Source organism: Rutidosis leptorrhynchoides, chromosome 9, assembly GCF_046630445.1.
Source record: "Rutidosis leptorrhynchoides isolate AG116_Rl617_1_P2 chromosome 9, CSIRO_AGI_Rlap_v1, whole genome shotgun sequence".
Taxonomy (NCBI): Eukaryota; Viridiplantae; Streptophyta; class Magnoliopsida; order Asterales; family Asteraceae; genus Rutidosis; species Rutidosis leptorrhynchoides.
This window is the reverse complement of record NC_092341.1, coordinates 3,000,503-3,021,844: the sequence shown is the minus strand read 5'-3', so window position 1 is coordinate 3,021,844 and position 21,342 is coordinate 3,000,503. Positions and strand designations below refer to the sequence as shown.

Sequence of the window (21,342 nt, the reverse complement as noted above, 5' to 3'; positions counted from 1 at the left end):
TTCCAAGATATAATAATATAATATATAAATATAAATAATATCAGCATCATGTCGACCAACCAATATGCAACTATAAGTTTTAAAGGCATTGATAATTCACCCGGCAAATTTGACTCATTTAGTCTCTTAACTCATCGTTTTCATTGTTCGGTTATAGGGAGTCAAAAACGGCCAACTGATGAATGTTAACAATAACTGTTTTAATGCTAAACACGGTAGCCATTATTATGTTATGCTATGTTGTATGTCTAACAAGAAATATAGAGTTTACTCATTCACAGTGTGTATGCTCGAAACAGAGTAGGTGTTTTCTGAATTGTAATTTACAATGTAGGTTGTACTACGTGGTATGAAAATAACATACTTTGTTATGATAATTTAATGTATCTATAGATACTACTAACATCTATAATTTGATTTGCTTATCAAAGTAAAATTTCACTAGGCACCCTTAAGGTTCATTATGTCCTCTTGACAGGGTCTTGAACAAGACATTTACTTATGACACAGTATAATCATGCTGTATTTTCATAAGGTTTTAATATATAATTAACCTTTATGAATATCCACATGATTTTATGCTCTAAATAGCTAAAACATTGTTAGTGCATATTTGTAATCCTTAGTTCTATGAACGTTATTGTGTATTTCAGTCATGTAACCTTGAACTTGAACTTTGTATTTTGACTATTGTATGTTTGATATTGTGCATGAATGTTTAATCAATAGTTAAACTGATCAGACAGTCGATCGACTGATAGAGTCAGTCCACCGACTGAATACACTGTCGGCCGACAGTGTAAGGTCAGTGTAAGTTAATCATCGGTTAACTTAACAAGACAGTCGACCGACTGTCACCGCAGACAGTATATATACGGGTTTCGGGTTTCATTGATAGTTTACACACCCTAACGAAACCCTAGCCAATTGCTGTCGATTGTCATTGTTCCCAGACGTCCAACCCACCGAATAACACATTCTAGGTGCCGTTCTAATCTAGATTGAAGTCTAGGTTCGACTAATTCGGTCCCGTGAACAACCAGTTATTCCATTAAGCTTAGGTCTATTGTTTTCCGCCTTTAGATCAAGTTAGACTGATTCTAAGATCCATTCATAGCGTCTACAAACACAATACAGAAACTAAGCACGTACAAAAACACAAGTACACAAGAGAGAAGATAGGAGGGTGTGTCATACCATGCATCATCATTCCCTATATCAGGAAACAGGTAGTTTTGTAACAACTTTAATGGTTCATGTAACCCAAGTTACAAAAATAAAAGTCTAAATTAAATTTAAATATATAGGTAATAAACAAACATACAGAGAAAATGTTAACATGTTAACAAGGGGATGATTCATATTCTATCAATAATAAATTTCTGGTAATTCAGTCAAGCAAATGCATTTGCTTCTGTTTCGGCACGAACAAGAGTAGCATAAACACCATCATGGTGACTAGTCATGAGCCTATCATGGCTTCCGTACTCCGTCAGTTTTCCGTCTTGGACCACTGCTATTACATTAGCCTCTCTAATGGTTGACAGCCGGTGAGCCACTACTATTGTAGTCGTACGCTTCGTTATCTTTCTAAACGCATCTTGAACCTTTTTTTCTGATTCCAAATCCAAAGCACTACTCGCTTCATCAAGTAGTAGCACTCTTGATCTTTTAATTATAGCCCTTGCTATTGCAATTCTTTGTTTTTGACCCCCTGATAGCTGAACCCCACTTTGACCCACCTGCAATGCAGCAATATCATCACAAATTAAGGTTATTTAATGTTTTACACTATTATAGGTTAATTTCGTAAAAGTACTTGGATCTGCGAGCCATAAGTAGTAGCTTTTAGTTGGACTTATGAGTTGGACTTATGAGTTGGACCCTAATAGTTGTTTACAAATGTTCGGTGAAGAAGCTATAGCTGTAACTGAAAAGTATAACATGCAGTGTTGCAGAACTTGGAATTACTCGGCTTTTGCAACTCAGGGAGTACTCGGTCAAAACCCGGCCAAACTCGGGAGTACTCGAAAAATCAGTCAAAACTCGGGATTACTCGGAAAATCAGTCAAAACTCGGTAAAAAACGGTCAAGTCAAACTTGGTCAAGATCCGGCCAAAAGTATAACTTGCAGTGTTGCAGAATTCGGAACTACTCGGCCTTTGCAACTCAGGGAGTACTTGGTCAAAACCCGGCCAAACGTTAGAAATACTCGGCTTTTGCAGTGTTGTAGAACTCGGAATTACTCGGCTTTTGCAACTCAGAGAGTACTCGGTCAAAACAAGGCCAAAACTCGGGAGTACTCGGAAAATCGGTCAAAACTCGAAAAATCAGTCAAAATTGGTCAAAACTCGGTTAAAAACAGTCAAGACAAACTTGGTCACCCGAGTTAAACTTGGTCACCCGAGTCCCACCGAGTTGGCGAGTACTCCCTGAGTAGCATTTTCTGAAACCTTGATAACAGGACTTAAATGGACACATACAGGGGCCTCACAAAATGGTCCTATGGTCTAGTGGTTAGGACATTGGACTCTGAATCCAGTCCCCGTGTTCAAATCTAGGTAGGACCTAAATTTCATGTTTGGTTAGCTCACGTGGTGATCTGTACTGTTTTCGTCATCACACATGTAGTTTCGAGACATGGGGCCTATTATATTTTCCGAGTGGTTAAGGAGACAGACTTGAAATATGTTGGACTCGCCCTCTCGGTAACCCGAACAGGAAAAATCTTAGAATTTTTTTTAATACAGGGGCCTCACAAATGAAGTGCTGCAGTTTTTTGAATACATACCTCAGTTTCATAGCCTTGGGGGAGGCCACAAATGAAATTATGAATATAAGCTTCTTTAGCAGCTTCTTCAATCTCTGCAAATGTAGCTTTCGGGTTCCCAAATCCGATATTTTCACCTATGGTACCAGCAAACAATGCAGGTTCTTGACCTACTAAAGCTGTTTGAGATCGCAGCCACTTCAAATCGAGCTCCCTCAAGTCGATTCCACCCATTAACACCTTACCTTTAATCGGATCATAAAACCTTTGGGTTAACCATATCAATGTCGATTTCCCCGACCCACTGCCGCCAACCACCGCCACCATACTTCCGCCTTTTACCTTTAAGCTGAAATCCTTCAATACAATCACATGAGGTCTTGAAGGATACGAAAAAGCAATCGTCTTGAATTCAATATCAAACGGTTTTGACGTTGAAACCTTCTTTCCTTTCCCACGAATCAATGGAGTTCGGCTAACGATGTCAAAAACAGCAGGAATCGCAGTCGAAGCGTGCGAAGTGTCGGGAGCAAGACCCGCCAATTGACCGACCGAAAACGAGCTCAAAACGAGAATCAAAAAAATCTTGTACACGTCACCGAACTTCGTGTGACCGTCCTTCACAAGGTACGCACCGTACAGTAGAATTGCAGTATAAGATACATACATCGAACCTTGAGAGAACCCTAATGCTATCCCGGTAATTTGCGATCGTTTGACAGACGTAGCTTTCGGGCCTGCTAAAGATTTTTCAAAAGCATCGACGATCTTTTCTTGAGTTGCAAAAGTTGCTACTGTTCGAATGTTGGATACTGCACCCGAAGCGACTCTAGTGGCATTGTCATACGAACTGTTATCTAACTTTGGTCCGATGTTAATAAGCAGGTTAAAATAGCTAGCCCCAAGAGTAAAAGGAGTAAGAATAGTAGCCAAAAGAGCTAACCGCCATTGGAGAAAGAATGAAACGCCAAGTCCTACAGCGGCTGAGCTTAAACCCATGAATATAACCGAGTATCTGTCTGCTAACACTGACCTGAAACTCATACTGTCTATAGATAGCCTTGAAACAAGTACTCCAGTTGAGTTTTCATCAGCGTCAAACCACCCTGGCTCTTGTCTCAGTATGGATCGAAATAGAATATTCCGTACCCGCTTGGTCAGGTTTGACCCAGCCCAACCACAAAAACCTTGCTGACCTGTCATGGCAAGAATAATCGTAACCCCAAGACCAAATAGAATCAAACACAGGTACCCAATATCCCTTTTCATATCAGACTTATCTGTTTTAAAGTAGACGTTGAGCCCTTGGCCTAAAACCAATGGAAAAATAGACAGAATTGCACCTGCTACCATACCCAAAACTATGCCTATGAACACCATACCACCCTCGGGTTTTTGTAGTTTCCATACCTCCGAAATCTTGTACGATTTTGATTTGGATTCTTTTAACGTTTCTATTCGGTCATCCTCTTGAATGGATTTCATGTATTCTGACCTCGATATCTCGTGCACATGGTTTGATTTCAAAAGATCTTGAGCACTAGATGTTTCATGTTTTCTTCCCATTTCACCATTTTCAGATTTGGGATTGGATGAAACAGCTTCGGACGCGAGCTTGATGAGAGCAAAGTAAGCTCCTTTTGTTTCCATTAGTTGTTTATGGGTCCCGCTTTCGATAACAGATCCTTGTTCCATAACAACAATCCTGTCAGCATTCCTTACTGTTGCGAGCCGATGAGCAATCACCATAGTGGTTCTATTCTTTGAAATTTTATCGATTGCTTGTTGGACAAGAGTCTCGGACTCAGGGTCTAGTGCACTTGTAGGTTCATCCAACAGAAGGATCTTGGGTTCTTGGATCATGGCTCGAGCCAATGCGATCCTTTGTTTCTGACCTCCCGAGAGTTGGGTTCCTCTGTCACCTACCTGTGTATCATATCCTTCTGGTAAATTGGTTATGAATTTATGCGCGTTGGCTGAAACACAAGCGCTGATCGCTTCTTTCTTGGTTGCATTCTCTTTGCCCATCATAATGTTTTCAAGAATCGAGTTTGCAAACAGAACCGGTTCCTGACCCACCATGCTCATTTGACTTCTTAACCACTTCATTTGTAACGTCCTTATATCGTGACCATCCAACATTACAACACCCTGTAAAGGATCGTAGAATCGCTCTAAAAGAGCGAAAACAGTTGACTTTCCAGCACCGCTAGCACCAACGAGTGCTAATGTTCTTTGAGACGGGACCACCAAATTAAGGGAGTTGAGAATGGAAAGAGTGGGACGAGATGGATACGCGAAAGATACGTTCTTAAACTCAACTTTTCCATGTCCACTCGACAGTCTCCGGCCCGTATTAGAATACGGATCTATTGTCGGGATCCGTTCGATAACTTCAAACACTCTACTAGCTGCTACAGTTCCTTGTGCAAATTGAGCAAAGTATGATAACGATAGTGCCAAACCCCTATCCATATCAAGTAGCATATTGAGAAGTTAGTTAGTTAGTTAAGTTGGTTATACAATACAAAAGCCTAAAAAAAACAGATTTACCTGCCACCGACATTGACCCCGAAGAAGCAAGCAATGGCTTCACCACCAGATATTTCATGTTTAGCAATCAAAATTGATCCATACCAAAAGGCTAACGCCCATGTCCCGTATGTAACCAAATATATTACGCCAATTCCGACACCCTTTGCAAAACCGAGTTTCTTTCCCACTGGAACAGACTCTATCAGTAAGGCGTCGTATCTATCTGCTAATTTTTGTTCTGCTACAAAAGAAAATACAGTTCTGATTGAACTTATGGCTTGTTCGGCTACACCACCAGCCTTCTTGTAAGAATTCTGTTATTAAGAAATATATGAAACATATTTACAAGATAAAAAATGTGTGCTTCTAACTCTAATTGTATATAACTGTCATGAATAACTATGATTTATAAGCTGTTAATTACCACTTCTGAAGTAGCTAAGCCGACATAAACTGCCTTATACGCTAAGCCACAGAACATTGTTAGTGGAGTAACTGCAAGAATAGCCAAAGAGACCTTCCATGACTTTATGAACCCAACGATGTAGCCACAGATAAAAGTACATAAGTGATGAACAAAATGGGCCATCTGAAAGACAAACCGTATATGCATATTTAGGCACACACATGAATGATAAAATGTCCTTAATTGTTAGAGTTTTTATTATGATTCATATATACCTTCTCCCCCATAACTTCTTGGATTTGAGCAACATCACTTGAGATCCCATGCATGATCTCACTTGTACTAATTTCTGTGTCGAAAAAGGTGACATCTTGGCGAAGAACTGATCTTAGGTATGCAGTTCTTATTCTATGAGCTGATCGTTCTCCTACCAACCGCCAACAAGCAATCTCTGTGAATTGCAAATCATTAAACTAATTTGATTTAGACGTGTACTTCCTTAATAATGAGTAATTAGTCTTTTAAATGAAGAAGAGTAAAGCTTACGTAAATATGCTCCAAAGACGACTAGTATTGACAGTCCAACCATATATAAACATATCTGAAGTTCATATGGTATAGGAAGTTAGATTAAAAAGAGAGATTAGATAAGTTTATATGAATATGAATAAGAATGAATACAAGATTATGCTTATTTTACCCTTTTGACATCCTTGATCATGTCATCATTGTTATCATCTAAAGCAATTTTGTTGACAAACAATCCAAAAAGTAAAGAATACCAAGGTAGAGCTCCTCCATTGATCAAAGCACCCAAACTACCTATCATAACAAGAAAAAAATCCATCTTTGTTGAATACTTGAACAACCCTAAAACCCCTATTTGTTTCGGGGGTTCAACTTCATCTTCCTCGATATCTTCTTCTTCCTCATTGTCCTCAAGATCTCCTTTCTCCGTGTAACTCTTATGAGGGCTTGAGATTTTCGGACCGTCTCCACCATAACTATATTTATGATGATCTTGATCAAGAGCATAACTTTTTTTAATATGTTTTTTCTTAGAATCGTTCTCCAGATCATCATCATCATCAGTCATAGTATGCTCATCAGTAGTGGCCAAATGACCCATTTTTCTGTGGGTACTATCAACCATGTGTGCAGATGTAGGAGGATACTTACTTGAAGTATATTGTTGTTGATGATTTTTGTTATGATTATTACTTTTGGCAACATAGCTTTGAAGTTCAATTCTACCAAATGCGCGGCTTTGAATTGATTGATCATAGGATGGGTTAGTAAAGCTACGAAAGTTATTAATGCCGCCATTACTTGTAGCTGAAGTACGAGAAAGGTAATAGTCATTCGCTGAACGACGAAACACAAGGCTGCCAGGTGTAGGCGCTACTGAGCGGTTGGGTTCAGCCCAAGGTGTTAAGGCAGCACCAAGGTTGCTACCACTGTTGTCTCTGAAGCCTGTTGGCTCAAACTGCCACGAGATTTCAGCCTGCCATGAACGATCAGTGTCTGAAGCGAAAGGTGTGGTTGGAGGTACACGTGTACCACGGGTCCTGCGTGAAGCAGGGTATGGAGAAATGTGTGAGCTTGAGAATGAAAAATTTGGTGACTGGTGGGAAAGAACTGGAGTGGTATGACGTGGCCGCCAGCGGTGGTCAACACCGGAGGACTCGATCTCAAAGGAGGATTCAGCCATGGTGGTTGATTGACATTTGGTAATTTGGGTACAATGTTAATCAAATAATGATGGACATGGATAAATGCTTATGTTTCTCCGTAACAGAAACAGGTGTGTTATAATGTTAAAGAAAGTTTAAATGATTATGCATTGTATATGTGAAGTTGTCAACCTTGTTTACAAGTATTTGTTTTTTATGTTTTGTCTTCACTCAATCTTGTTTAAACAGAGTAGTTTATTTGCCAATGTTGTTGCAAGTATTTGTTTTATGATGGTTCCTTTCATGTTCTAGATGTAAACATGATGTTATTTATTCATGAAAAACAGCAGAAGCGGCACGTCAGCTAAATTTTTTAAGTTATTTGTTGTGCCTGAACGCCGAAAGTACTTTGTTTTACTAGCAGACCGAAAAAAGATTCATGTTCCAACACAGAAAGTGACTAAAAAGACCAGAATCTCGAGTCAAACGGAAAATACAGGGACATTACTTCTTAGTTATAACGTAATTTCAACGAAATTTACAGCATATCCACAACTGAGCATATGCTGTATCGATATCTTGTCCTGCATACTTTGATAATACCATCCAAATCAACAGTTAGCGATCTCTTACGATCAGCAAAAGTTATTACAAATAATAGTTTTGAGTTGATATACATAATAACAACGTAAATGCTATCGATAACGCTTGCTAGCCTCAACCATTTCCTATGTAATGTATATGATCACAAACATTTTTACCTCCGAAATATCAACTCAATCATCTTGGTTTTGACTCACTTCCCTTTGCTTCGAAATGATGACAATGAAAAGAATGACCGGGGAGCTGTTTAATACATGTAACAGAAAAAATATTATATGTATAATTGTTTTTAAAGATATCTAGTTCGATAAGAAATTTAAAGAACTAATGTGAAGGGGTGTCTAATTCTATGTTCTCATTTGACTCTGTGTTCATTTGACTCTTAATGGGAAGGGTGTCTGGTTCTATGTCTCTTAGAAACAGACAAAATTTCAGATTAAGTGACAAAGAAACATCAATTTTACTTACTGAATTAACGGCTGTACAGAAACATACCATTAAGTGGAAAGTAAAAAGGCCATTAGTCACCTTATAAAACAATACCTTTAATAGAGCTTCCAGACATATGATCTTCCCTCAATCGAAAGTTTGCTGGAGGTGTTGGGATCGAACTCTGTGATGTATGCACTGAAATGGGGGAGGATATTCAGTATGTTTGGTTGTAGCTTTGGTAGCATAAATTACATTGTTTTCAAAAACTAATGAATACAAGAATTAACTATGTTTACCTTCATCTTTATAATAATCGTTGTCACCGAAACCATTTAAGTAACCATTTCTTGACTTCCTTTGATCTTCAGTGTCATCATCTCCCTCAGATGTTGTAGCAGAAATATAATCAGAAGAATTGTCATTATCGTTATATTTCCTTCCAAAATTAAACAACCTTTTAAAACTTTTAGGCTTATGAGCTACCCCCCATTTCATTCTCATCCGAGTTGCATAATCAGCTTCAGTCGGTTGGAGATTATTCCAAGACGCAGGGCTCCTCATTGGAGATTCAACATCATACGCCTCATGCGTATGAGAGTACGGATATGAATTCCATGAGATCGGGCTCTCACCAGGTGAATTTTGCACCAAAGGTGTTACGGTAACAGGCGATTCAGCAGCCGAAGTATGATCTGCTTGAGAAAACGACTGTGACGTGTTCCCGTTTTCTGATTCAGAATTCATCAACGTCTCTGACTCGGGACTCGATCTTGACTCAACCTGGTCCACAACCGCTTGATCTTCCGTTTCAATGGTACCAAACCCTTTCTCCTTATCACCTTGAACCACGTTTGATTCATACAATTCAACGTTATTCATAGCTTCAGACACCCTTGAAACTTTCATTTTCGGAACAGCACTTACAGTTCCAGGTCCTCTGCCTGTATTTTTTCTCAGAAACCGCTTTGGCTCCACTTTTTGACATTGTGTGAAAGCGACAACTTCTGAGCTCTTTTTCGAGGAATTGGACCGCCGTGACTTTTCTTCCTTGACAGGTGGCATCTCTTCATTGGTACATCTGTTGCGACTATAGTTTCTTACCTGAGAACGAGCTGCAGAATAAGGCTTTGTATTCTGTTCCCTCAAGTCAGACAAGTTTGGGACAGATTGCGCAAGACGATTATTATCCGGTGGTGGCCTCTGTCTCGCAGACCTAGAGGCCAGTTTGGTGGTTGATCTTGGGGTTGCAGCAGCAGCTGTGGTGCGTGGTGTCAGATATTTACCTTGATTGTTCCCCGACGCACCAAAACTGGAAAAATCTCCATCATCTTGCAGCTGACCAAAATCCAGTAGCTGCAATCAAACAGTGAAACATCATGTTCAAGTCATACAGATTATATTATATAGAAAACTAAAACGATGAGGATGATACCTCGTCTCTCTTTAAAGCTGAGCGAGCACTCAACGACCTCAGCCTATCTGCAGGACTAGATACAGAGTTGCGTCTGCCTGCAGACCATGAAGAAAATTTGGTGCTCATTTGGGTACTATGGCGTTCAAGCCTATCATGCATAGCCTTCATCTTAGCTTCTTTCTCTAATCCATTAATATCCCATAACTCTGTTAATCGTGCATTTCTTTTCTTCACGTAACTATGATATAACTTTCCTCTAGCATTGTCAAAACTTTCATATGTTACTTGCAGTTCATCAGGAACAATATTATCGATTGGAACGAGATTCGTAACCTGCTGCTTCGTGTACGACGATCTTGTTGCTGTCTGATCAGATTCGGCAGCAGAGACTTTGTTTTGGCGAGTAGGGGTAGGTTGATCTCCAGAAACTCGAAGCTTATGCTGTGCGAAAAGCTTTTCAAGTTCATTTGCTTTGAGTATAAGCTCTTCATTTAATTCTTGATTCCCTTTGAATTGCCTTATTATCCCAGATGGTGGTGTATTACTAATAATAATTTTGGAGGGAGAAGCTTTAAAAGTCATCATTTGAATTTGATTATTGGACTAATTCAGCATCTTGATCATAATTGTAAATCTGTCTTCATCTTCTCTTTTCATAAAAAATGTAACTAGTTGATATTCAAAGAATCATCATCTGAAAATGTTAAAAGGCTGATTAAAAGTCAAATAATTTGACCTAAGATGAGACGGTCAAATAAACAATGGAAGTTGAGTCGTCGTGTGCAATGTGGCCAGATTCCGAATTAGTAGGAGGGTTGCCACATAAGATTGGAAGGTGGCAGTGGATGGGACGTAGTTGATTATTGATTGGCTGGGAAAACAAACAATTGGAGGATTGGATGGATGGATGGATGGATGAATCAATGTTGAATAACTCCGGCCATCTGTTGAAGAGCGAGATGAATAATAGAGCAGGCTTGGCTGCACTAAAAACTTGGAGAAGAATTAGAAATTAGATAATATTATTAAAAAAATAATAATAATAATATAATAAATGGGAGAAAAAAACACTGCAAGTGCTAGCAGCTGTCAGAATTAAATAAAAAAACTCGAGTTATACGTGGGACGTGTTGTTTAACTTTTTCCTTATATTATTATGTCTTGGAAGGTTATATATATGCTCTTTAAAGAAAGAACGCAATGGATATGATGTTTAGGTCCAGAGGTATTGCAGTTTATTGATGTTATTTAAAGTAAGGATACTTGGTGTATGCCGAACTGATTCATATTGTTAAAATAAATTGAAGTATCAACGCATCAAGTTGGTACTAAATTGATAATAGAGCGTATTCAATCAAAATACGACAATTTTCCATTAATAATGCTTCGACATTGAAATTAGTTTTGTGAAAATACAAACACTAGTTCATTTTGAACTAGAAATAGATAGATAGATGCTCATGCTCTACATTGTTCACTCCTTGTCCTTAGACATTAAATTATTATTATGTGTTGTATAAATATAAATTCGAGACATACCCGAAAGCTAACAGCGGATGCGGTCGGATCGACGTTTAGATCACCGATCAGGAAAGCGATCACCAATAGGAAGGCTTTTTAATTTCACGGCCTAAGTTCCTTCAACGGTTTGCAATGTTCCACTTGAACAACTATACTCACAATTTTACTACTTACTAGTGTATGATTTTCTCAATGATTTGTTGTGTGTTTCTTGTGTTTTTATGTTTCTTACAAGAAGAGTTTAACTCTCTATAAAGAGAGTACTTATTACCATGTACTACCAAAAGTACATAGTACTTATTACCTTTGTAAGTGTACTATCAAAGGGTAAATGGTACTTATTACCATTAGTGTACTACTCATTAATAGTGGCATGTACTACCAATAAGTACATAGTACTTATTACCTTTGTAAGTGTACTATCAAAGGGTAAATGGTACTTATTACTATTAGTGTACTACTCATTAATAGTGGCATGTACTACCAATAAATACATAGTACTTATTACCTTTGTAAGTGTACTATCAAAGGGTAAATGATACTTATTACCATTAGTGTACTACTCATTAATGGTGGGTCAAACACAATGAGTTTGTGGGTGTACCACAAATAATTTCCAACAACTCCCACTCGCACACAAACGAATTTTGATATACTCATATATCTTGAAAAACATACCGTGTAGTACGCAAACCATTCATACTGGGAACTAGGCTGTGCGACCGGCATACTTTGAGAGCACACGTGCTATACATCTGTTAGGAATATATAGCGTCTCAAAACAAAATGACAAGAGTAGATTTAGTATGCAATATCCTAGATCATTAATCACATTAATAACTCACATGATCTCAGTTTTGCTCATAAAACTATATTGTATTCCCAATTATCATTTATCACTAAGATTTATCACTGAGACAAGATAATTGGCCGGCCGGTGAATACAAATCAATGCGAACTTCAAATGATCTTCCTTTCTCTTAGAATCCTTCGGCCTTAACTCGACTTGCTTTTCTAAGAACGTCTCGCCAGGTCGAATCGATCATGACCCTTAAGCAACGCCTTAAGATAGCAAACATCAAACTAAGCCTCAAGAGACAAGAAAAAGTCATAAGGATATTATTTGAGGTTACTAATACCTCAAGGGACTCACATAACATAGAAGTAGAGATCGCTTTCTTCTATTTCCCTTATTGGTCGTCTTGATCACATGTGGTATGAATCACATGCTGCAACATTTCTCCTTTCCCAATGGAGGTATGTCTTTAAATCAATGTTGCACAGATGATAGTTTAAACATACTCAATGTTAAAACTCGAGTTCACTCATCTACTCATCAAAACACGTCTTTCTCATAAGAACTCACATCTGGATATAGAAGACAGATAATGCGAAACTTAATTAATTCACATATTGTGGTAAACGTTACAACTGTAGCATCAAATATTTTAAGTTTGTGCTCAGTTGTCACTCAGACAATATACTTAAAATGCGCTACTTCACCAGTCACTACTAAAGTGATGGAGCTGATCACCCATGTGAGTGGGCTGATCTCTAATCTGTCCGACATACTTTTCTCACAATAATACTTTGTATATAAGATTTGACAAACACATTGTCATGGATATCAAATACTAAATATGTTGGGAAAAATAAAAACTCAATACAATCTCAAAATCTACGCAACCTCTGAGACGTGACATGTCACATAAACATGTCTCTCTAGGCATGGATTTCTCAAATGATTTATAACCATTTCATTCGTAGATATGTACTACATATTTACTAAAACTCTTGCAACCATGTCTCTAAGTAATGATGCATTTTACAATTATGTGCTTGACTTACAATGGACCTTGGAATGAACTACAAAGTACTAACTATTTGAGTATAAACTCCAAGTTTCTCAAAAGATTGGTTAAGCTACAACAGCTTATTGAATCTTAGTTGATAGTAAAATTCAGCCTCCATTGTAAACAAGGCTTCATATGACTAACTCTTGTTACTCCATGAGATAACAACCTAGTCAATATGTCTATAGCCTTTTGATTTCAAATAATTTTCATTAAAGCACAATAAGATAACATTACTACTTAGATACTTAGTATCATTTTCATGACTTTTCAATTGCTTTCCATCTTAAATGGAAATTAATCAACTTTGTACATTGCATATCGTACAAAAGGATTTCCAACATTATTCGCATAAATAACAAACTTCATATGCTCATTTCATATTGGAGTCTAAGGACAAAAAGATATGCTCAATATTCACCATAAGATTCTCAGTGAGATTATTTAACACGTTCAAGGATCTTGTTAATATAAGCTCTTGTGAAAGAGATATTAACTTCCTTGAACAATCTCTTAAAATTCTAATTTCAAGAATACATGAAAATTTTCTCACAATAACATTCTTTTTATTTATTCATGCCACAAAAATATCATCAACGTATAACGATAAAATAAACATTTAGACCTTTTAGTACATACTCATGATCCTTATTGATCATAATGAAATCATTCGATATGATTACATTGTGAAAGTACATATATCATTTTCTCAAAGACTGTTTGAGGCCATAGATTAATTCAAAAAATCTACAAACCATATGTTTGTGGCCATTGTTTAAAAAATCTACACATTAATTTCTTGCTACAGTTCTTCATTGAGAAGTTAAGACTATTAACAATGATATAATGTAATTCACGGTCTATTGTTTGTCATTATGGCTAGAATCAATCTAACTTGGTGAAATTATAACAAGATACGAGGTTCTCACAAAGTAAACTTTTCTTGTTGGTTGTAGCCTTATGCCACATGCTGATCTTTGTTACTTCAGGATACTCACTCCAATTCTTATTCCATTATTCTTATTCAATCTCATTTCGAATAGGGTTTATGCTGACAACTTCTTTGTCGTAACTGAGTTTCGAATCGTAACTGAGATTTCTTTGAAACTAATTCTTGGTATCTCATAAGCTCCCACTCAAATCAGAATTATTCTCATTCGCAATAGTTTGAGGAACCGTGCATAGATAAACAAATTATCTTGTGCATAGATAAACAAATCTTCTAACATCATTCCTCAAATTTCTCCCACTCGAATGAGATAATTATATGAGATAAACAAATTTCTCCCACTCAAATAAAGACGAAACTTTATTTGTATCTAGAGATTTTGAAAACTCATTTCCAAGAACGTTATATTTCAAGTTTTAAAATGAGTTAGACTCCCACTGACGTCTTCACGTATGAACATATAACCTCTTGATTGTTAACGTACTTGGTGAAAACAAATTTCCACCTCTTGGACCTATTTTCCAAAATTTATTTGATAAATTTAATATGTACGTCTCACAACCTTAATGTATTATGACATTGTAATTGTCATAATCTTTCCATAACTTATATGGTGTGGAAGTTACTAATTTTCAAAGACATTCAATTAGGTACGAATGTGAGATTTCACATTACCCCATCATCGCCCTAACCAATTCGAGGAGCGTTTATTCCAACTTTTAAAACATCGTTTTGTTGTAGAGTTAATGGAATAAATAAATGACTTTTGAATACTTTTAGCATCACGTAGTGCTATGAACTAATCAGAAGATATTCACTTCCTCGATTACACCTATATACGGAGTATATGTTTTTAATAATTTTTCCCTTAAGTTAATTTTCAACAAAATTCACATAATTTTGAAATTTAATCCAACGCTTTGGATTTTCGAGAAATCAACTAACACGAGAAAATTATTAACAATATGTCCTTTCTCTTTCTCTAACGTTCATAAGACCACATAATTCAAATGAGTCAAGTGCAATGAAATGAACAATTTAGTTTATTTTCTACATGATTTTTCGTAGCTATTTACTTGGCGATGCTTACAAGTGCACAATTTCACTTTATCACTATCTAGCGAGTAAAAACATGGTAGACTAAGCTAGAAGTATTGTTAGTCAATATGACTAAACCAGCATGCCACACTTACTTCATTCAAACATATTAAATTTCTAAGTGAGGAAATTTTATTTAGTTATCACTTAGATAACGATAAAATCATTTAGGTTAAAACTAATATTAAATGAGTTTGTTCTTAAGGAGAACTCAACCGCACTTCGTGAAATCAATAATGAAAACCAAAATCACATAGATATTTGTTTTGATGAACAATCATGTAAGGATCTAAATTCGATCATCATCCAAGACTAACTTGTATGAATCGTTCTTTACAACTCCATCTAAAGAGTTAATTTTCCACATATATCCACTTAACTTAAAAAGTGAAATTCATCAAAACTCTACAAAGATTTCGTTATTCTTCAATAAATGGTTTTCCATGTTCAAACATACTATCCACAGTGGACAGGATGCAAACACAAAGTTTACCAACCATGGTAACCATATACAATTCAAAACGAAACTTGATGTTTTCATTATAAGTAAGGTGCAACGTTATATGCTCCAAACTTTGAGGTAAGAAAATAATGATAGCTTGAACCAATGCTCATGCGTAATCTATCACTTAATTAGGGATTTGTTTTCTTTCTCATATACATTTCTTAAATATGGTAAGAGCATCTTGAGCATCTTGCTCTTCCAAACACATTGGGCATTCATGCTTCTCAATTTTCAAAAATCGTTTATATTTAACTTAAAATGCTCGTTAAGTCAAACAACGTTGTTGGATGTGAAAGCCATGATAGAACACAAAGTTCAAATGAGACAGTTTTAAACTGAACCAACGTTCAATACATTAGACAATTATGCAAGACTAATTTATATCCATCAATATATACAAAACACTTTGTCAATAATAAAATCATGCTAAATAATAGTTCACAGTAGGGCATGAAGAAAAAGTTCACTATGTTTCCAATTATCGTCCACAAACCTACCATGAAACTACAATTAACATAATCAATCATGCAAAGTTATCTAATTATAGCACATATGCTAATTTTATAAAGGTTCTAATTTCACTAAGAAATTACTTTTAAACGTAAAGAAAGTTTAATTATTACACTTAGTAATGATTCAATTGTACTATATTTCACTAAGAAATATATCATAAATTTGGTCCTTTATGAACTTTTCTTTCTTTTCCTCAATATTTCTATAACAAATATAGAATTACAAAAGAATTATATTACATCAGATACATAACCTCACTTCATGTTTAAAAAAAATAACATGAATCAATTTGGAAAATAAACAAACCATAATCGAGGAAATGTTTATCTATACCAACAAATGGTTAATATATTCAACATTTCACATAGAAATGTCTATTCCAAAACTATAGAAGGTATAATATTTTCTTTCAATTGAAATGAAAGTTTTCCATAATTATTAGTAAAATAATTGATTGTTATGATCACAATTTCATTACGAAAGTACAAATTTAAAAGAAAGAAATGTATAATCATTACAAAAATGATTAACCAAGTTTTCTTCTCGATACAAAACTTTCTTTATATAATATCTATAACGTATACAGAAAAAAAAATCAACGTTTATAACAATTATCCTAAAGATAATATAATGAACCAAAGATAAATTTTTGAACTACTCCTAGTTCATTTAATAATTCACCACTTACATAAATAACTATATAACTCCGTAGTCCAAAACACTAGAGCCATAATACCATATCAATGATTACACAATTGGTCAACAACTATCAACCAACCACTCTCACTCACAAAAAATTATTTGTGGGTGAAAGTGACATAAACTTCCAACATTAATGGACCAAAATTAATATTTCAACTTTTGAAATTCGTTTAATAAATTATCGCAATACAATTAAAAAAAATAATTGTGAGTAGTCACGAAACTACATTGACGATGTATATATCTAGATTTATTATGAATCATAATTTAATATTAATGTAACTAATACATTCATTGTGTACTCATTTCATATTCATAAGAAAAGTTACATAACCTCATCATTGTAGATTTATATAAAAATAATAATGTCCACATACATAATAATATAATATTACAAGTAAATAGGTATGTAACTAACAAATAGATACATTACACTATTTGTTTAGCATCACCAGAAAGTAAGTTCATTTTTCATTTAATTTATCATTTACCATTCTACACATGATAGTAAATACTTATACTCATCTTTTCATTTTAATCCCTTTTATCATTTATTTCTTTTTATATTCCTTCATCTTAAAAAAAACGTAATAAATCGTAGGGAGGCACCAGCTGTATATCTATTGTATTACCTTATGCATGTTATCCACGTGTATAGTTATTGTATGGGTTATTACTTTATTCATCTGTCAATAATGGATTTGTTTTTTTTTATCCTTTTTTTCAGCAAAACAAAAATACCCAACAAATCCAATCTGCTATCTTTGAAAATTATAACTAAAGCTCTTCAACTCAAATTATATGATCTGCTTTAGTTTTTATATTTATACATCCATCGTCATGCTTAGTAGAGTAATAGTAATAATATTCTAGCGGCAAATTATTACTAGCAGTTCATGTAATAAATCAAACATATTTCATCAAACAAATTGACGCACTTAAAACCGGGATTATAAACATATAGCTCTGATACCAATGTTGTATAAATATAAATTCGAGACATACCCGAAAGCTAATAGCGGAAGCGGTCGGATCGACGTTCAGATCACCGGTCGGGAAAGCGATCACCAATAGGAAGGCTTTTTAGTTTCACGGCCTAAGTTCCTTCAACGGTTTGCAATGTTCCACTTGAACAACTATACTCACAATTTTACTACTTACTAGTGTATGATTTTCTCAATGATTTGTTGTGTGTTTCTTGTGTTTTTATGTTTCTTACAAGAAGAGTTTAACTCTCTATTTATAGATACAAAGAGAGTACTTATTACCATGTACTACCAAAAGTACATAGTACTTATTACCTTTGTAAGTGTACTATCAAAGGGTAAATGGTACTTATTACCATTAGTGTACTACTCATTAATAGTGGCATGTACTACCAATAAATACATAGTACTTATTACCTTTGTAAGTGTACTATCAAAGGGTAAATGGTACTTATTACCATTAGTGTACTACTCATTAATAGTGGCATGTACTACCAATAAGTACATAGTACTTATTACCTTTGTAAGTGTACTATCAAAGGGTAAATGATACTTATTACCATTAGTGTACTACTCATTAATGGTGGGTCAAACACAATGAGTTTGTGGGTGTACCACAAATAATTTCCAACATTATGGTATTAAAGGAGCATTTTAGTTGAATTTCGAGAGAAAGAAGGGATCAATTTATATTGGTGATGGTCATTTTTTGTGATTGTATTCAAAGTGTAGCTGGAACTTTGAGGGTGAAAAAGTGAAGGAATGTTCGATATTTAGGTATGGACTAATGAGAAGAAGAAAAAAAGTAAGTAAATTAGAGTGGGTTGGAACCTTGAAAAACCGAATTTCTCTAGGAACTTCCGAGCTTGTAACATCGGGAAAGCCGGAGTGGAGTGGAGTGGTGGAACGTCGAGACTTCCAACGTTATGAGTAAAACGCCAACATTCCTCGCCCACTCCCGGCGCTCTTATGTTTCCACTATTTCATGCATAAATACATTAATTAACCCTTATATACTAAAAAAAACATGCATAATTGTGTAGTTTTACTTCATTTGTATTGTAGTTTTGAGTTTATGTTATTACAATCGGTCCCTCAAATTCGTCTCATTTTACACAACAGCACCTCAAATTTACACTTTTTCAGGAGTAGAAAGTGTAACTGTATAATTTTATTAAAATAAAAGAAACTAATTCCACCCAGATTTATAACGGGCCCTATCTTCTCGCTCGGTATCAGTTAAATTTTTCCGAGACTATCGTTCAACTCGAAAAAATCTCACGAACCCAACGTGACTAACTATACGCGGAACGAAAACTTCTCAAAAAACGCTTAACACGACAACTCGTATCTTTCTGTTCGGCGCAAGTTAAATTTTTCCGACAGCACCGTTACACTCGAAAAATTTGTATGAACAAAACGAAACTAACTACGTTCGAAACGGACACTTTTTAAAAAACGCTTAAGACAACGACATCTAAAACGGCGCTTAAGACATGAGCCGTTTTCCCCTCTGTAAATACACAACGCTACGTTAAATATGAATACACAGGCCGAAAGCCCCCGCCGCATCGCGCGGGCCGGATCCGGACTAGTTAATATTAAGATAAATCAAGCCTTAATAAAAGAAATTAACAATAAGAATCAATTGTTTTTCTCCTACCTTTAGACACAAATTATTTATATTTATATTTATTTATAAAGAGCGGAAGCAAACTAAGAATGGGTTGATGAGTTAAAAGACAAATGATCCGTGAGGGACGTGATGCATGATGAATGATGCACGTGGGCCTTCAATGTTTTCACCAACAAAGAATCCTATGCTCAACTGATACTGCCACTGCCATTTTCAGATTTAGATGCACTTCTAACCTTTTATAAACAAAACAAAAAATGGCATACCAGCTCCCATACTTATTCCACATTCTTACACATTTTTATCACTGCACCATGTTTTTACCATACTTATAAATTTTTATCACTGCACCATTCTTCTTAATTTCTTATTACTTTTACAACAAAAACAAAATCAAGAACAAAATGCGGATCAAAGTGGCGATTCCAGGATTATAATTCAACTAGTGAAATGACCCGTGAAATCACGGGTTTGTTTAAATAAAACAATTTAATGACATGTTTTAGGTATTAAGTAAATGTAAATGCTAAAGCCATTTATTTTAATGACCCGTTCGCCTAAAAATTGTCGTTATTTTTACAAATATATATAGAGACATGTATTTTCGCATACATATGTAACGTAATTAATCTCGTAAAGAGAATCCATATTTGAATATTAATAATTTAATAATCATAATTATAATTATTACAATAAAAATAAATAATAATTATAAAGTTTCCTCAAGGTTGAGTATTTATATTTTTAATAGTAATTATTAGTAATAATAATAAATGTCTTTTAAAATGTTTTTAGAAAAATTAGAATACAATTATTTTATAAAGGTTGTACAATATGCTTTAAAATTTGAAAATGTGAGAGATTACTATTTCCTTTTATAAAAGATTTCTTTAATTATTTTATTTTAAATTAATTAAGAATTATGACATCATGTATATGGTCTCTAAATTTTTCTTTTTCTTTTTTTATTTTTTTAATAAAGGAAAAAACTTATTTATGATGTCATCATTTTAGAAATTTAATAGAACTTATAGATGAGGTCCCGAAATTGTTTTCGATACCCATTATATTATATTCCTATTTGAGTGATAGTTTACCTTCAAAAAAATTAGAATTTCAAAAAATATATGAAATCCGAGTAGTATAATTTAGTGGTGTTCTATACAATTCAAAAGAAAAACTATAGATTTGAAAAATATATGAGGTCATACATACATTTAAATTTAGTGGTGTCCTATGGAGTATAATTTACAGAGTATTTTTTACTAAAAAATTTCAAACTAGCGGTGTCCCGTGACCCCACGGGTCTATACTTACCCACGGGTCTATACTTAGAATCGCCCGAGGATCTAACTCATCTAAGTAATAGGATTATAGAATAACTCACATCATATGATAAAAGATGACTTAAAAATTATTTATCATAACTAATTTTTAGCTTAAACTTTAAACTCAAATATACATATTCTACAATTCTTAATGTTTATATATATCTTTTTTTACGCTCCTCTGATATCTATATCTATCTATATTATGATAATATATATACAACAAACAAGGTCCAACAGACAGATCCTGGGTATGTTTGAAGCTTAAGTGAGCATACTGAAGCTGACTAGTTTGGTTCAAAACTGACCAATTTATGTGGTAGATCATATCCAACGAGACACGCGAATAGCTTAAGTGAAATGTAATTTCATAAACATAAAAATCACACATGGTACTAACCTTATAATGAGTAGGCTA

At 35.0% G+C, this 21,342-nt stretch overlaps 2 protein-coding genes across 2 annotated transcripts; both read right to left on the bottom strand.

Annotated features, from left to right (window-relative positions):
* Positions 1-1,394: 1,394 nt before the first annotated feature.
* On the bottom strand, positions 1,395-7,422 carry LOC139866613 (ABC transporter B family member 19-like). Its single transcript, XM_071854899.1, has 7 exons — positions 6,412-7,422; positions 6,258-6,312; positions 5,987-6,162; positions 5,730-5,894; positions 5,324-5,619; positions 2,792-5,237; positions 1,395-1,742 (listed from the first exon to the last, which is right to left on the bottom strand). The coding sequence occupies exons 1-7, from the start codon at positions 7,420-7,422 to the stop codon at positions 1,395-1,397; spliced, it is 4,497 nt and encodes a 1,498-aa protein (XP_071711000.1).
* A 676-nt stretch (positions 7,423-8,098) lies between these two features.
* LOC139866609 (uncharacterized) lies at positions 8,099-10,415 on the bottom strand. The gene is made up of 5 exons (XM_071854896.1): positions 9,852-10,415; positions 9,748-9,772; positions 8,716-9,687; positions 8,531-8,614; positions 8,099-8,230 (listed from the first exon to the last, which is right to left on the bottom strand). The coding sequence occupies exons 1-5, from the start codon at positions 10,413-10,415 to the stop codon at positions 8,181-8,183; spliced, it is 1,695 nt and encodes a 564-aa protein (XP_071710997.1). The 3' UTR covers positions 8,099-8,180.
* Positions 10,416-21,342: the final 10,927 nt, after the last annotated feature.

Excerpts from the sequence above, each read along its gene's own strand:
- LOC139866613 (XM_071854899.1), bottom strand. The coding sequence starts at position 7,422 with ATGGCTGAATCCTCCTTTGAGATCGAGTCCTCCGGTGTTGACCACCGC. Across the intron at positions 6,163-6,257 it reads CGTCTTTGGAGCATATTTAC|AGATTGCTTGTTGGCGGTTG; the intron begins GTAAGCTTTACT and ends TGCAATTCACAG. Across the intron at positions 1,743-2,791 it reads CCCAAGGCTATGAAACTGAG|GTGGGTCAAAGTGGGGTTCA; the intron begins GTATGTATTCAA and ends GCTGCATTGCAG.
- LOC139866609 (XM_071854896.1), bottom strand. The coding sequence starts at position 10,415 with ATGACTTTTAAAGCTTCTCCCTCCAAAATTATTATTAGTAATACACCA. Across the intron at positions 9,773-9,851 it reads CAGCTTTAAAGAGAGACGAG|CTACTGGATTTTGGTCAGCT; the intron begins GTATCATCCTCA and ends GTTTGATTGCAG. Across the intron at positions 8,615-8,715 it reads CGATTATTATAAAGATGAAG|TGCATACATCACAGAGTTCG; the intron begins GTAAACATAGTT and ends CCCCCATTTCAG.